At 43.1% G+C, this 16952-nt stretch overlaps 1 protein-coding gene across 2 annotated transcripts in view; it reads left to right on the forward strand.

The window, feature by feature from the left end:
* Nucleotides 1-492: 492 nt before the first annotated feature.
* Cbl (E3 ubiquitin-protein ligase CBL) overlaps nucleotides 493-16952 on the forward strand; it is a 37799-nt gene continuing 21339 nt past the window's right edge. For both annotated transcript variants that reach the window (XM_076803030.1, XM_076803031.1), the window contains exon 1: nucleotides 493-1441. In XM_076803030.1, the coding sequence (XP_076659145.1) occupies nucleotides 876-1441 (566 nt within the window). In that variant the 5' untranslated portion in view covers nucleotides 493-875. The remainder of the gene's footprint in view (nucleotides 1442-16952) is intronic.

The following is a 16952-nucleotide window of genomic DNA, read 5'->3' on the forward strand; positions in this document are numbered from 1 at the left end:
TCCATGCTGAAAATTTCATCGATATTGGTTAATTCGTTTACGAGTTATAAACGCTTAAAAGTGCGATTTTAAGTCGAAAATCGTGAAAAATGGAAATGTTCCCACTTTTAAGCGTTTATAACTCGTAAACGAATTAACCAATATCGGTGAAATTTTCAGCAGGGATATAATTTATTCGAGTGAATCAAACACATTCTTTAAATTTTCTTTTACTATTTCTATTGCGATTCCGACCAATTCAAATTTTTCTAAAAAATTGTTTACACCTCGTCTAATAAACTAATCCTTCTAACATCTCAATAACATTCAAGTCATTCGATCTAATTTGAAAAAAGTTATGTTGCTTCAAATAGTGTGGACTCAGTTTTGCTGCTTACTGTAGATGTCGTATTGTACGGCGAGTTCGAGGCGATTTGAATTTGGCGGGCGACGGCAGCGTCGCGAAGCGTCACGCGGTCATGCGCGTAACCAGAAGGAACGAAGCACGGGCACGCTTGGCCCGTGTGTCAGTGTCGATTCGTTGTGGCTGTCCGCTGTTGTCAGTACGGTGTGTAGCTGGACTAGGATGCGGTATCGCGTAACATTATGGTACGTCCGGTGGTCGGGGCTTGGTGAGAAGGTCGTCGAGATAGTGAACGCGTCTCGCTGAGAGAGGAAATGCGGTATATCGTATCGCGGGAGTGCAGGCCAGGCTAACCTAAGCGAGGGCTTGTTTGTTGGTGGTTCTTCTCTCTTTTTCTCTCTCTCTCTCTCTCTTTCTCTCCGCGAAGGTGTGAGTGTGGGGCAAAAGTAAAAGAGTGCGCGCGGGGACTCTCTCGCGTCCGAAGGTGAGCACCGCACCACCGTCGGAGGAGTTCCCGGTGTGTCGGAGGGATATGCACGCTCACGTCAAGATGTCGTCAGGAGGACACAGCAGTCGTACCAGAGCGGTGCACATAGGCTCGATATTCCAGAAGCTTCACGGTCGTTTCGCTGACCCGATGACAGTGTCGAAACTCTCGACTGACAAGCGAATGCTGGATAAGACCTGGAAGCTAATGGACAAGGTGGTGAAACTGTGTCAACACCAGCGTATGAACCTGAAAAACTCCCCCCCGTTCATCCTAGACATCCTGCCCGACACGTATCAGCGGCTACGGCTGATTTATAGCAAGTACGAGGACAGGATGCAGATGTTGCACAGCAACGACCACTTCTGCGTCTTCATCAACAACCTGATGCGAAAGTGTAAACAGGCGATCAAGTTGTTCAAAGAGGGCAAGGAGAAGATGTTCGACGAGACGTCGCACTACCGACGCAACCTGACCAAACTGAGCTTGGTCTTCAGTCACATGCTTTCCGAGCTGAAGGCGATCTTCCCGAACGGTGTGTTCGCCGGGCACAAGTTTCGCATCACCAAGGCGGACGCGGCCGAGTTCTGGAAGGAGAGCTTCGGGATCAGGTGCGTAACCCGCCATTCAACCACCCGTTGTTTCCTCGACTTCCGGTTCGTGTCTCGTTTCCTCCTACCGTGTTTCGCGATCATCTCGTAAACAGAACACACCTGTCTCTGGCGCGGTGGCCGCGTGCGTTTCGCGAACACGACGTCGTGTGCGTGAAGACGAATAATAAACGTGTGCTGTCGCGGCCCTCGCACGTGCGCACACCTAACCTAAAAACGGCTGCGCGTCTCCCATTGATATTGACATTACCTACCTATCGTGCGACCGAAAACCGGGACGTGTCGGCTCGTGTGCAGCTGACGCCGTATGCGAAACGTATTTCGTCGGCCGGAAGTGTTCTGTTTCACGCGTTGACTCGCGTACAGGCCGTTCCAAAAATCGCGGCGACAATGTCCGCGCGAAGCCCGATGCATTTCTGATTTCTACGAATAGGGTAAGCGACCCAGTTACTGCGGGGGTACCAATCACTGTGCTTGTATTAATTGTACTTATTTTTAAGGCAGAAAAGAGATATAAAATTTTTGTTCGTTAAAATTAATTAATATAAGTGTTATACATCTCTTTTTTAAAGATTCATTATGCTTTAAAAATAAGTATAAGATTGTTACCCCCGAGTAACTGAGTCCCTTACCCTAATCGACGTATCAAATATTACGCACGATTTTGATACTTGAAAGGGATCGACTTATTTTTATTTGACCGTGTACCATTCACATGTATCATATAGTTTGTCCAATGCATCGTTATGATGGGAACAAACTAGTAAAATGGGCTTAACTTCACTTTGGCAACCCAGAAATTTTTAACTTTTTACTTTATAATCCTGTACATCTTGACGAGGAAATGCCAAAAATCGAAGTTTTAAGGCGAGGAATTAATTGGTTCAAAAGTTATGTGTGTTTAAAGTTGGGCGATTAGACTTTTTTCTGGGAAAAGCTGTCTAACAGGTCTAAAACGTTGCTTATACTGTTCGCTGATAGCGTAATAATTGTAACATAATGTACAATAGCAAGCGATTAAAGGAATCTATTAGAATTTTCTATAGCCACTAACGTGTAGATGTTCGGTGATACTTTTGAGTGGTAGTGTACATTTACCGTCTAACAGGTTAACCTCTTTAGGGCCACTTCCTGAGACATAAAAACAATTTGCTTCCCATTAAACACTACCGATCAAAGAGTGAGAAAGAGTAATGGACTACTTTCTATTTTTCAACAATAATTGATTACAGGAGACGTAATGCCATTTTCATCTGATCAATTTTCTGTACTACCTGTATTCACCACCGATCCACAAAGCTAAATAATTTTTTTATATTATCTGTCGTATATCGTTCAGGTTAATTAGAATTTGAGTGGGGTTAAATATTCGATCGAATAGACGGATTAACGAACGTAAATTCTAATAATCTATTGTCGCAATGGATTTGCTATTTTATCATTGTCTTTACTATCGCAGCTTATGGATCTCGCTTTTTCACAAGACCTAGGTCACGAAAACAAGCTTCCATACAACGATATCCTCGCGTGGGAACTCGGAATGTATTTTATTGTTTATCAGTGCGCATATAATTACACGCACGATGTGGGAAGCAATAATATAAGGCTTCTACTGGCTGCGACGATAATGTTAATCCACTGTGATTTGCGAACGATACGAAACGAACGTATTCGGTTAGCCTTATCATGTTTTCGTACTGTTCCAACCGGAACTGTTCGAGTACTCAGGAAAAAGCTGCTTGACCATCATTCAAGTAATCGTGACTCGGCCAATCGAATTTCGCTAACGTTGCGTACGCTAATTTTGCTATCATCAGCCTTCTCACATGAACGATATCTTCTTTATAACTCATACCATTTTCGCCAGGCTTGTTGCATTAGTTGAACAGCTTTTTAGTATTAAAAATTGCGAAGCAGTAAGAGACAACCTCATATCATTTTATAAAAATGAAAATTTATCGAATAATTCCCCGCGAATGTGCCCCTACGATTTTAATCAGCACGAATTAAAATATGTGTAACTCTATCTTGACTGGCCTTGTTTGTCAACGTAAATTGTATGTCAGCAACTGAACACATTTTTCATTGAATTTCAAGAATAGAATGCAAACTTTATGCATTTACGCCAAAAGCGAGTAGGCGGAATTTAAAACACCAGAAAATTTAAAGGAAGAGTGAAACGTCTGTCTGGCTTCTATCGCCTCCAATTGATGCAAATTTGTTTTATTTTACATCGAGATCCCCAGTCTGTGGAGTGCAACCTTTATGCGCTTATAACGAAAATGAGCGGGTGGAATTAAAAACGGAAAATTTGAAGAGAAAGGTAAATGTCTTCTACGTGCTGCAATTGATTCAAATATCTTATATTCGCATGGAGATCTGCAGTCTCTGGAGTGCAACGTTTACGCATTTCTGACAAAAATGGCTAGATGAAATACCAAACTGAAAATATTTAAGGAACTTGAAAATTTTACTGCAATACTTCCACTTCATGAAGGGTAAATGTCTTGTACGTGTTGCAATTGATCCAAATATCTTATATTCGCATAGAGATCTGCAGTCTCTGGAGTGCAACGTTTACCCATTTCTGACAAAAATGACTAGCTGAAATACCAAACTGAAAATATTCAAGGAACTTGAAAATTTTATTGTAATACTTCCACTTCATGAAAATGATTGGCAAGAGAAATAAATGCGTATGTAGCTCCTGCGATGAATGAAATGTTTAAGTTGTATAAAAATCTGCAGTCTACATTGCACGTATAATTATCTCAAATGGTTAATATTTCAGAGTTTGAAGCTTTGAAGGGTTACTGATAGATGCGTACAAAAATTTGTTCAAGAGATGAGACATGAAAAATTGCATTTCGGTCACGAAGAACAGGTTTCCAGTCTGCTTTGCGTTGGCTGGCGAAAACGGGAGGATCTGCGCGTAGGACAGAGCGCGGCAGGGGCAGTAGTCATTCATGAATTGGCTCGAACCGCTCCGGCCGTTTATTTATACCGGCTGATAAATCGCTACGCGGTGGCGGCACGTAGCCCGGCAACCGCGTTATGACGTATTCCAGTAAAAGTAGGTGTGCGTATCGTTTTGTAAAACGACACCGACGGAACGCGAGCTCTCTCCTCTCTCTCTCTTTCTCTCTCGCTTCTCCACCCCCGTTCTCTCCGCTCGCGAATCGCCCTGAGACCGGCCCCGCGGGTAATCAGGAAACGGATCTAACCGAGCGGACTATACCCCGTTCCACGAAATTCTACGGTCAGCCAGACCGCTAATTCCTCCGGTCGTTTCCGCCGAATTCTATCCGAGGATTCGCTCTCCGAGACCTTCTTTCCTGAACGCGGCTCTGCCTTATCCGCCCGTTCTCATTATTTCAACGCTTTACCGGGGAACTTCCAACTCGAAATTGTAATAGTCCCTGTTGGGATTATCGTTGAATCCTTTAAGTGTCTCATTTAATTCTGAAAGGCTGCGACCGTCTGCTTGACACTTTAACACGTTCGCGACCAGCGTCGCTCCGTTGCTTCGTTGAAATGTTTCCTGCGCAACGTACATCCTGCATAAAATATTGAAACTATTTGGTAAAGCACTGTGAAAATCATATAACATCGTTCAATTCTTCCAATGTCTTCCAAGTTTTTGACCAATCCATTTTTGTCCTAAATGCATGAAATCTAATTATGACTTCAGACAACAAAGCGTGAACAATCTTTTCTCGATATATGTCCCAAATATCTTACCGATAAAAGTCCCAGAATTATCACTGCCGCGGGGTATGCCCCGTGAGGGGCCATGAAGCTCGAGAGAACTCGGTCGTTGAGGAGTGTAACATAACCGATATATGTCCCTGGGTAGACCCGTGTATATCGAGAAAACACTGTAATATTAATTTGTCTATATTTAAGTGAACTATAAGATCATGGGCGTCACGTATCTGTGACGGTGGTCGTGACTGTGTTAATTGCTGGTACTTTGATGTCTAGGCGTCAAACGAATGAGCTTCATGCATCTTTTTCAAAGAAATTACTGCAGCTATCAACTTCAAATTTTTGGTGCATCTAGTATCATACTGGAAGTGCGTTTTAATCGCAGGAAATTTTGAAATAGCAATTAGAAAACATTATACAGCCCAATCAATGTGTGGCCTTTTTAAACTCTTACCTCCAATGTACACGATGCTATCAATCAGGCTGCCAATAAAATTTGAAAAAAGTCTTGGGCTAAGATACGTGTCATTCTTACCAGCGAAAGCATGCTAAATTTTAGCTTGATGGGTCGAATGGTTACTGCGAAAAAGGAACATGGAAGCTTGCTTTCAATGTACCAACAAAATGCCTATCCCCTTTAGAAATCCTGATTTGATGGGCTCGGGTCGCCCCAGGGTCCGTCTGAAACTCGTCGAGAATACCCTTTCGCGTTTCTTCTGCCAGCACCGATAGCCACCTCCAATAGTCAGCAACCGGTCACTGACAATGCACCCGCTAACGGTGTTCGTCCCGACGATTTACACGGTCCGACGCTCCTCAACGAAGTATAAATGGAAATCCCGATTACAACGGAAGCAGCCTCTGCTAATACGCTAACTATCCTTCCGGTTCTGTTGCCAACGAAGTCTCTCGATCTGCTTCTTTTCCCCGTTCGATCCTCCGCGAGCCGTTTCCGACTTAGCGGAACGAAGGACGAGGAACCATGACGGTTCTTCTCGAGAAAGATTGAACGCCTTTCATTCTTCCCTCCTTGATCGGTAGCACTCGCAGGACTCGAGCTACCTTAGGCTATATCCACACTGAAGCAACATCGAGCAACTTTTTGTCGCTCCTCCTAATTCTCCCGCCTTGCTCGAAAGGTCCAAATAACTGCTGAATTTCACAACTTTGATGTAATTCAATTAAGAAAACTGAGACTGAATGCAACTCCATGCACCTTTTAAGTTCTGTAAGAAATTTCGTCTGCTGAATAAACTCGAACTCTTTTTTCCCAAGCGTTTCAACCGATTTCCTGTTTTCAATATTCTATAAAAAGCAGAGATTACGCCGTCCGATAAATTTAAACCCCTTTTTCCGGAGTTCCGTCTGATCCGCTGTTTTCAACGTTCTGTAAAGAGTCGGGATTACGGTGCCCGATAAATTTCAATTCTTTTTCGGAGTTTCAACTGCTTTCCCACTTTCCGACACGTGCCGCCGCCGACAATGGAATAATAACCGAGCAATGGCGTGCGTCTAGCCAGAAGAGCGCGGTGAAATTAGAAAATGCCCGGCTGAAAATAGAATAAGCTTCCTGGGAAACGATCAAATATTAATACTTGATGCGAGCCGCGGCCGAGATCGGTTATATTAGACACACGCGGAAGCCAAGAGAAAGAGAAATTGAAAGAGAGAGAGAGAGAGAGAGAGAGAGAGGGAGGTATACAGACGAGCGCTCGCGGCTCGTCCCTCGGTTTTATTTCATTGATTCCGGAGACTTCTTTCAATCTCTCGCTTCATCCCGGTTTTCTCTTCTTATCTCGCACGAGGTTTCCTCGTAAGAAATAAAACGAGAGTACACGCGCGGCGTCGTATTCCGAGAACGATGAGCACTGGCGCACAGTGGACTCCATACGATTTTTGTGAAGAAAAAAACCGCTTCTTTCTTCATTGAGAACTCGCCTGGTCTAGCTATTACAGAAACGTAAAAAGACCGTTCAAGAGATTTTAAAGATCAAATCTTAAGACAACCCGTTGGGTGCCGTCATATATCACCGGCATAATTTTTTTTCCATACTTGTAAATCAATTTTTACTGCAATCTATTAAGTAAAATTTTATTCAAATCTACAAGTGGGAATATTACAAAAAGTATCGTTACGGTAAACTTTGTCCTTTTGAGTCGTGTATTATTAAGTAAGTTGATTTTGTGCGAGTTTTATGGGCATTGCCGTGGCACTAAAAGTGCTAAAAAAAAGGAACCATTAATCTTCAGATGGAAAGAGTCCATTTTGTTCCGGAGTAAAAAGCGTTCCATGTATATTCTAATCTTCTAGCAGCAAGTTTAACCCTTTGAGGACGAATGTTGATATTTCGACGATCTTAAGGTTGCGCATCTAACTTCTGAAGATGCAAAAATGTATTTTAATTATGTATAATAGAAAAGATCAGTATGTATTGTTAATTTGTGTTATTAATTGTATTGTTAATTGTAAATATGTATGTATTTTAAAAAACCCGCAGAGGGTTCAATTATTAGAGAACTGCGGATCTTTATGGAAAATAAAAATTGTCCACAAAAAGAAGTTACTGTTACTAAAAGAGAACCTTTAACCCTTAGCACTCGAATGGTGACTGTAAGGCACCACTAAAAATTGCTGTATCATTACTCAAAATATGTTTTGCATTATTAAATTTATTTGTATTCAATAAATTACTAAACAAATCAGTATTGTACGAGTAAATTGCATCATTTTCTAATGTATAACATGAAAACAAATATATAGAAGGGAAATATTCTAGGTCGGAAGATATGTTTCCTTTTGGAGGTAAAATAGCTTCGAGTGCAAAGGGTTAATATATTTGCTATTTCTCACGATTGACGCATAAAATTTTTATTTTGAATAGAAACTCGCAGTTTGTCGTATACACGTTGTATCGTTTTTTTTTTAAATGGAATTTTTATTGGGAATAACAGAATTTATTCTGCCGTTTTATCTTGTCCCTGGAAAAATAAATTTTAGCGAACGCGCGGACGCCTTCCCCAGACATTTTAGGTGCATTTTATGCGACCGTAGCATTATCGGTGGGGCATTCGCGTTCGGTACGTAGGATGCGGCCGATTGCAGCATGATTAACGTGCGGCCAGCCGACTCGATTACGCCGATGCGCGAACTTTCAGTTTCCGGTCAAATGATCCGCGGACATCCGGCCACCGTTCGCACAAGCTCGAGTGCCGTTCTTTTCGTGTCTGTCGCTCGCGAGTCCCCCCTAGTTTCTTTTTTATTTCCCCTCTAGTGTCCGTCCAGTTGTAACCTGTTTCCGAGGACAATGGGCCCTTTTAGCGGCGATCCACGCCGTTTTCCAACTTGTCGATTAATAGCCAGCGGAATTATCGAATGAACGGAGATTTGGGGGAAAAAAGCATATGTAACGCGCACGAGTCCTACCGAGGCACGTGAAATTCGTGGCGCCTTTAATTCGGCTCCGACGATAAGATAAACCTATCCATTACGCGATTTATCGCGCCGGAAATAATATTTATCGGTAATACGCCTACGCGGTATCTCGAAAAAATCAGCACCGCGATATATTTTTATTCGACCTTTTCGATGTCGTGTTCCGCGTCATATTGCCGGCGTCTGCTGGGAGAAAATACAGCGCGTTCAAAAACGCGAGGACCTAACAGGATTTTCCAAAGCACGAGCATATAAAAGAAAGTTCTCTTGAGTTTAATCCGTTTCTTATGCACCCTATTTATTTCATTCATATTAATAAATGCATCGTTGCAGGCATAGATTTTCATCTAACGACGTATAAAATGCAGAATAAATGTTAACAATTTACCTAGCGGAAGTCTATTAATAGGATCTTTAATTGAGCTGTACATAAAAGATGCGATCTAATTTTCTTTTCAACGAGAATTTCAGAATAAATTTCTACACTATGTTAATTCTAAAAGTTGGTTGAATCATTAATGAAAGTGCTGTCGCTTTTAAGCAATTATCGAGAAATTCCCAATAGTTGATCTTTGATTTTAAGACTGCCAGAAAATTGCCGGTAAGTAAAGTGTCGATACATCCTTTTGCATACCTACCCGACAATCGAGTAATAGAACGGCTACTGCATATTGTTGAGAAAAGGAGAACAAATATTAGCCACAAAGTTTTTACATTTTTCCACGGTATAAGATCGCCTTTAACAAGATGAGGGTTTGACTAGATCAAAAAAGTAGTACTAAAGAATGAACGGGTCGATTCAATTCTCAGAAACACGATTAATCTGTCGTATAGAAATTTCTTTATCCATCTATCTATCAAATAAAACATAATTCCATTGCAGTCGAAGAAAGTGATGCTCGCTATCTCCAACTCGAACTGAAAAATTCTTGCCCACCAAATTATTCAAAGTCTCGAAAGAAGCAGGCGTAACGAAAGCGAGTCGCGGAATAGTATACATCGGCGACAGAGTATGAGCACCGTACCTACATAAAGATTTGAAACGTGCTCCATTTTTTCGCGGCGTCGCCGGCCGTGTTCTCCAGTCGAACGAATTTAAATTCGTGTTTCCCGTCGAACACGAGCGGCGACCCGCTCCGCTAATGGATGTTTCTAGTGATGAGTGTACCGGAAGTCGGTGGCAAGGGGTGAGCTTTTATCGAAAAAGGAGACCGAAGTCATCTCTATCCGACACATAGAGGGGCAAACGCGGGGGAGGAGGAGGCCGAGAGAGAGAGAGAAAGAGAGAGAAAGAGAGAGACATAGTTGTGTTGTAGGCCCGTGAAGGATCGTAGTTCGAAGCGGCGCGGCGCGGTGTGCGAGCTGGAGGCAGAATCTTCACTCTCCTCTCCTCAACGATACGTATAACGATATCCGGATGTGGGCTGGGAAAGAGCTGTATGAGAAAAAAAAAAGTGGCGAGGCAGAATGGAATTCAACGAGGTTGAGCATTCCGGTTTCTTGTCTCCTACGATTATTTCATTAACGTGTCTTTACTTCCCCCGGTAAATCTAATTGAATCTAGCCCTCGCCTTCGGGGACAAAGTAAGCCGATCTTTGCGGCAACTCTCTGTCCTCTACAGGGTGATCTAAAATTAGGGGATCCCTAGAGAACGGTCTGTCACTCACTCCTACAATCATCGAACTCTTTGAAGCACCGAATTCTAAAAAATACGAATGGACCGTGTTGCTCAGTAATTTTATTCTTGGAAAATTTCAAAACACGTGGGAGTTAATGTGAATAGCCGTGCTGTAATATTTCGAGGTGGTGTAAATAGCATCTGCATATTTATGCATTAAAAAGGTGGGATACTTTTAATCCTACCATTTTCCATTCTGTAGACCGACTCACATACTTCATTAAAAAAATACGTTAAAATTACAATGAATCTTTTGCATTTGTATATTGAAATTAAGTCGGCCATGATACGAATGATCGAACTTAATGAAAATTGTTAATTATTGTCAACCGAGTCCCTTTTCATGATTCAAGGGTCTGCAAAAATGAACTGAATCATCTATTAAAATTAAGTCAGCATTTCTAACGTTAAACCTGTATGTTTATACAATTTAAATCGACCTAAGCAGTCCATTCTCTGATTTAATTGTATTACCTCGTTGAGGGACGTTATTTCTCAGAATACATCCCCAATTGACGGATTAAAAGCAGATTGAAAATGCTAAAATTCAGCCTATTGCTGGCTCCACACTCAAAATCGCTGAATTAGCGTATCGGGGCTAGAACAAGCTAGCGTGTTCGATCGATCGATATATTTTGAATTCCGTTTGCAGAGCGCGTCACGTGTTGTACAAGATCACGGCTCGTGTTTATCCCGGTGATATCGGATATCAGGTGCACATGCTGCTCGGTCTCGGAAGCGAGGCGGACGCAATATGTCGTCGATGAATTTGAATCGGGTGCAAGCGTGTTCACGACGCGATATATGGTACCTGCGGTACACGTCCGCCGAAGGGAAAGTATTTTCCGCTTTCGAACTCGACGACGATGTTTATTTTATCACCCACGCGCCGGGCTTTAGACGTTCCCTTTGAATATCCCTTTAATTTTTCATATCGCGGCGCGGCGCGGCACACGCGAGCCCCGGAACGATTCTTCCGCTCCAGCTTTCTTTCGAGCACGCGCGGCTTTCCAGACTTCCGTGAAACCGGAGCCCCCGCAGTTCTGCGTTCGGTTCTCGTTGCACGTATCATAACGTAAGTGCATAGATTCTCGCGAAAGGTCGAGCCACACGCTTCAGATTCGCTCGCGTATGCGGCCGGTGGGGCGGTTCAAAGGGAGTTGATCCGGTGAATCGAGTCTCGTTGACCTTTCGCTTGAACCATAACTTACACTTCGGAACGAATCACCGTGAAAGTATTGTTCCGTCATGTTCCCGGATTGCCGGCCGCTGCGAACGTTCGCTTCGACGGAATCTAGCCCGATCTCTCGCTGCATCTCTGGAACGACCTGTAGCGAATCGTGCTTCGAACAGCGAAGCGTAACCGAGTTGTAATTGAAGACCTTGGTGTAAGACCGAGCAGGTTTATTTTTCAGTAAAACTGCACCCGATTAACTTCTATACATTTTCATAACACGTTGCCGATTGAAAACCCCGATAAGAGCATTTTCCAGTAAAATCTCACTTGATTAACTTCTATACAGGTTTATATAATATATTGCTGATTGAAAATCCGGACTCGCTCGGCGATTGCAGGGGAGTCTCCAATTACATCGCTAGAAAAATCCATTTTGTATACCTACAGTAAGGAGCAAAATTGAACACACTCACATACGACATTTTAAGAAAAATAATTTTTTATTCAATATTTGTATGTGGAATACAAAAGAAACAAAATACTTGGTATTATCTACAATCTTTTGGCTTTTCAAAACAAACTGAACATTTGTGATATTATTATTATTTCGCTTCATACAATTTTTTTTCGTGTAGTCGGTTTTGCACCGCACTAAGATTCTCGGGATTAGAAACTGTGAACACAGATTTTGTAAACAACTTGGTAGTCCATCACGGTCAATGCCACGACCAGGAGTGCAGTAGTTATTAGTTTATCGTTGTTCATGCGTCAACACGCATCAATATAACATCATGAAGCCATTATCTAAAGATATGAAGAATAATATCATTTTCCAATTAAAATTGGGTTTATCAACGTGAGTAATTGCTAGAAAATTTGTCGTCAGTCAGGGACTTGTACGTAAGATACGGAAAAAAATACTGTAGTAAAGTCCCTGCATCTTTTGGAGGCCGTCCAAAATTATTATCTTGTCAGAAGAAGAGAAGATTGACGAGATACATTACTTCAGAAATTACAACGACGGCATCAATGGCTGCAAAGTTATTCGAAAGCGATGTTGGACAGAAAATTAGTAGGTGGACGGCTCGAAGGGCATTAAAAGAAGCCAATTTTACAGCAATTGAGAAGAAAAAAAAAACCTGCTCTATCAAAATAGAATGTCAAGGCCCGTCTGAGTTTTGCAAGAAAATATTTAACCTGGAATATAGAGCAATGGAAAAAAGTAATTTTTTCCGACGAATCTAAAATCAATCGAATTTCATCGGATGGACGTTCTTGGTGTTGGAAGAAGCAAGGCGAACCTCTTTTACAGCGTCATGTGAAGCAAACATTAAAATTTGGTGGTGGTTCACTTATGGTGTGGGGGTGAATTACGGCGTACGGTGTAGGTTCACTACATCGAATAGAAGGTACGGTGAACCAGTATACGTATAAGGATATCTTAGAAAAAAATTTACTGGAAACAATTGAAAATATGCCGGTGCCAGAGTGTGATGTCGTATTCCAACATAACAACGCTCCTGGGCATTGTGCGAAGAGCGTAAAGAATTGGCTGCAAACTCAACCATTTCAAACCATGGAATGGCCTGCTCAAAGTCCAGACATAAACCCGATTGAAAATGTCTGGGCATACTTAAAAATGAAGTTACAGAATAAATATAGTGCTCCCCCAACAACGATAACTGATTTGTGGCAAAGAGTGCAGGAACAGTGGTATTCTATTACACCAGAATATTGCGAAAATGTAGTATTAAGTATGCCTAAACGTATTCAGGCAATTACCAAGGTTAAAGGTTCATGGACGAAATATTAAGTGTACGATAATCTGAAATGTTTACTCAAAATTAGTTGCGGTGCAAAACCGACTACACGAAAGAAAATTGTATGAAGCGAAATAATAATAATATCACAAATGTTCAGTTTGTTTTGAAAAGCCAAAAGATTGTAGATAATACCAAGTATTTTGTTTCTTTTGTATTCTACGTGCAAACATTGAATAAAACATTATTTTTGTTAAAATGTCGTATGCGTGTTCAGTTTTGCTCCTTACTGTATACACCTTCCACTCGTTCAGCCAACTCTAGGTCACTTGTGGCTCGCGCCAGGACTATACCAAAGATGTTCGTTCACTGAGTTGTACATTTTTAAAAGAACTCTCCATGAACCAGCAGAGCGGAAGATATCCAGTAGCTCACGGACTGAAAAGAAACAATAGAAGCTGTAGTAATTGATCATCCTCGTCTCTCTTTCCGGTGCAATCTGCACCGTTTCACGAAAAGCGACACGAAGCTGTCCTGTATGAGACAGGATCGTCCTAGGAAAATTCCCCCGGCATATTGGTGGGAATCTGCGTAGGCGAGGAAGGATATTGGCTGTCTGGAAAGCGAATTCATCCCGGAGGTCACTTTCGCTGTATTAATTCCGGTCGGCGGGGGTTGAACAGCATTGATAGGCGGCCCGATGTGTCTATCGGCTATCCGTGTCTTAAGAGCTGGGTACGAAAAAGCCTCTCTCTCTCTCTCTCTCTCTCGCTCTCTTTTTCTCTCTGTCGAACGGTGGTGTCGTCGCCCCTCCTGCCCCCGTTGCCAGCTGGCGAGTTAAGCTCGCATCCGGACGTGTAGCCGAAGAGGAAGGAAGGGGACGTGACGTCGCGATTAAAGCGAATTAAACGAGCGAATTGTACGAATCGGCGTGACCGTGCTCTCGCGACTATCGTCTGCCTACATGCGCCGTTCATCGGGACACGAGGTTGCCGCGGATTGACTCACTGTCAGCCAGCGCTATCGCCGATCAAAATCGTGTCGTATCTCGGCCGTCGTCACGGCGACCGCTTCCACGCACCTGTCCAGGAGACGTGTATCGGAAATTGGAATCTGTTCCCGACGGTGGATCACGTAATTCGTCTGCACGGTTGACGAGCGACGATTTACCCGCGATCCTCCAGCAGAGTTGCCAGAAACAGTCTTTGCGCTTCCCTCCCTACCATCAGCCTCCCTCTGACGACTCTGCGCGAGGAGAATATGTGACACCGATGCGGTAGTAGGCATAATGTGACGTATTCTCCTCGTGCAGAGAGTGACTAGAGGAGAATCGGGACACTGGTAGAGGGGAATACTCATCGTCTGGTGACCCTGGACTTCAGCATCTGGGCGGGCTTACAACTGTTTCCCTCCGTAGCGTCGCGTCACCGTCCCCACCACCTCGCGCGGCTGGGGACCAATCAGCGTCGAGAGGAAACAGCTTCCACTGCTCCCGAAGTGCTCGCAGTGTTTTCAGTCGCGAGACCTTATGGAGGAGAAGTTGCACTACGATGCCGTGCGTTGTCTATGATCTGACTCCTGTAATATTGATAGTTTTCACCGAAGCTATTTTTTGAGTTCACAGAAGAGACCTCGTGACACAAGCCCGCGATGCAATTGAGATAGCACTGCACGAGACAGTCACTTCGAGAAAGCGAGGGGGGAATCGATCGATCGCTGGTTCCCAGACCCAAGCTTGCAGAGAGGCATTACTGGTCTAGGGACCAAAGCTGCGTACATTTTATCGTAACCCTAGATAAATAACCTGTCGTTCGGGACGTCTCCGTTAACGAGAAAAATAATTTTATAAGAACACTTCAGAAAGGAAATGCGTTATGTTTGATATTGAATTTATGAGTTGCATTTATGAGATCATCTATTTGTTCAACATAATAACTAGTAACGATTTCATCCAACCCTGCTGGAGGTGTTATGCAATCGGTGCACAATATTTTGCATAAAAAACCACAGTAATCAGCAAGTTATCTAAACATATAACCAAGAGCCTGACTATGTTCTAAAGCATTCAAATTTTGGTCCTGAACTCGAGGACCTAGAGTATGTATCTGGCCCCGGAGCGCAGCCGAAGGTCTTATCTCCAGGCTGCCATTTCATCCTTTGTGTCGGAGGACAAGAGGCGGTCGAATCTTTGAAAAGCGTCCGGAAATTTCACGAGTGCAGGGGAGGCTTGCACGCGGTGCAGGCCTGCGTGACGGTAAAAGCATCCACGGCTCGGTCGAACGACGACGGTGCTCGATATAATGTCGATAATGCGGTTAACGGTAGGCATCGTCGGGGGAACCTCCGTCTCACGGGCTCCCATCAGCTCCAGGAGCCTTTGAGACGAAGCATCCTTGAAACACGGTTCTCCGGCCGTTCCACTGACATTTTACATCGGCGTGTATTTTCGCTGGATATTGCGTAATTGCATCTACACGCCGTGCCGGCGCGGTGGCTGGAAACCTTCCGCCGAAGGCACGATATCCAGCCGAGGCTGGGTTCCCGCAGTCGAACTATTCTAACCACTTTGTGCGCCATTAGATTGCGCCTCGTTGTTGTTAGAGTCCGGTATCCGATGTATTTTCGTTGGTTCGTCGTTTACTATCGTTCTGACGTTAACTCCGTTCTGACCAAAATACAATCTTTGCAAATTAATCCTCACACAGACAAAATTCACCTTTCCGCAAATTAAATTTTGTACCTGTCAAATTCATCTGGTGAGTGACCAGATGCTCAAAGTGTTTAGAACGTAATGGAAAAGAGTTTGAACATTTACTTTAATTGTTTTCATTTTTCAAAATGTCTTGTTAACTGTCAATTTTTCGGCCGTGTGCTCCTAATACTTTCTCATGTATCGATGTGTGTAGAAAGAACGTAGGTATCCGTTTAAAAAAATGTCGAATGACCTTCATATGACCGCTAGGCCTCCCGCTAGGGAGAAACGATGGACACCATCTTGTAGCTCTTTAGAAGCCATTCATCTTTTCGTAACTTCAACCGAAACACAGATATAGCTTGTTACAATTGCGTAAATCACCCTGTATAGATGTTTATTTATTTACTTTGCTACTGCAGTTTGTCCCAACAGACGTAGAAAGTTTATATTTCGTGTAAGAATCCGCTGTGTATCGCTTGGTTATTGAAAGTTATCGGCCCACCCGGTGTATAAAGCTCGAGTATTTTAGGGTCGTATCTTACTCCAGGGAGCTTTCAGTCCCAGTTCCTGTAATCGTTAGTTACCGTTGCCGAGCCGAGAGAGTAACGCTGAAAGCATCATCGAGTGACTTCAGGAAGTTGTGCATTCTTTGCGAGCGAACATTAGAATATCTGGACAGGTGTGTACCACGGTATCCTGTTATCTTCTGTGAAACTTTCGTTATCTGCCCGTATAGGTATTCGTCATCCTTTACTTTGGAACGTAACCAAGGCGGGAGACGAGATAATGTAGCCGCATACGGGTTCTTTCTATGATTCTCCAATTTTCCAGTTGTCGCAAGCCACGACAATTTCAATATTCTCTCTCGTAAAAATAAATGCGAAATGTTAATACTGTACCTTCTTTGCATTTCCAAGGCCCGCGGTCTCCTCGACATTGTTGCATTGTAAAGATCGAAGTAAAAGAGAATTGCTCGAACCCATCTTCTTGAGTACTCCGGTTACAATCGCAACTTCAAGTGACAGTCGCCGATGAAAGCATCTCCTTTGTTACAGGCAG

The sequence above is a fragment of the Halictus rubicundus genome, chromosome 17, assembly GCF_050948215.1.
Source record: "Halictus rubicundus isolate RS-2024b chromosome 17, iyHalRubi1_principal, whole genome shotgun sequence".
Classification (NCBI taxonomy): Eukaryota; Metazoa; Arthropoda; class Insecta; order Hymenoptera; family Halictidae; genus Halictus; species Halictus rubicundus.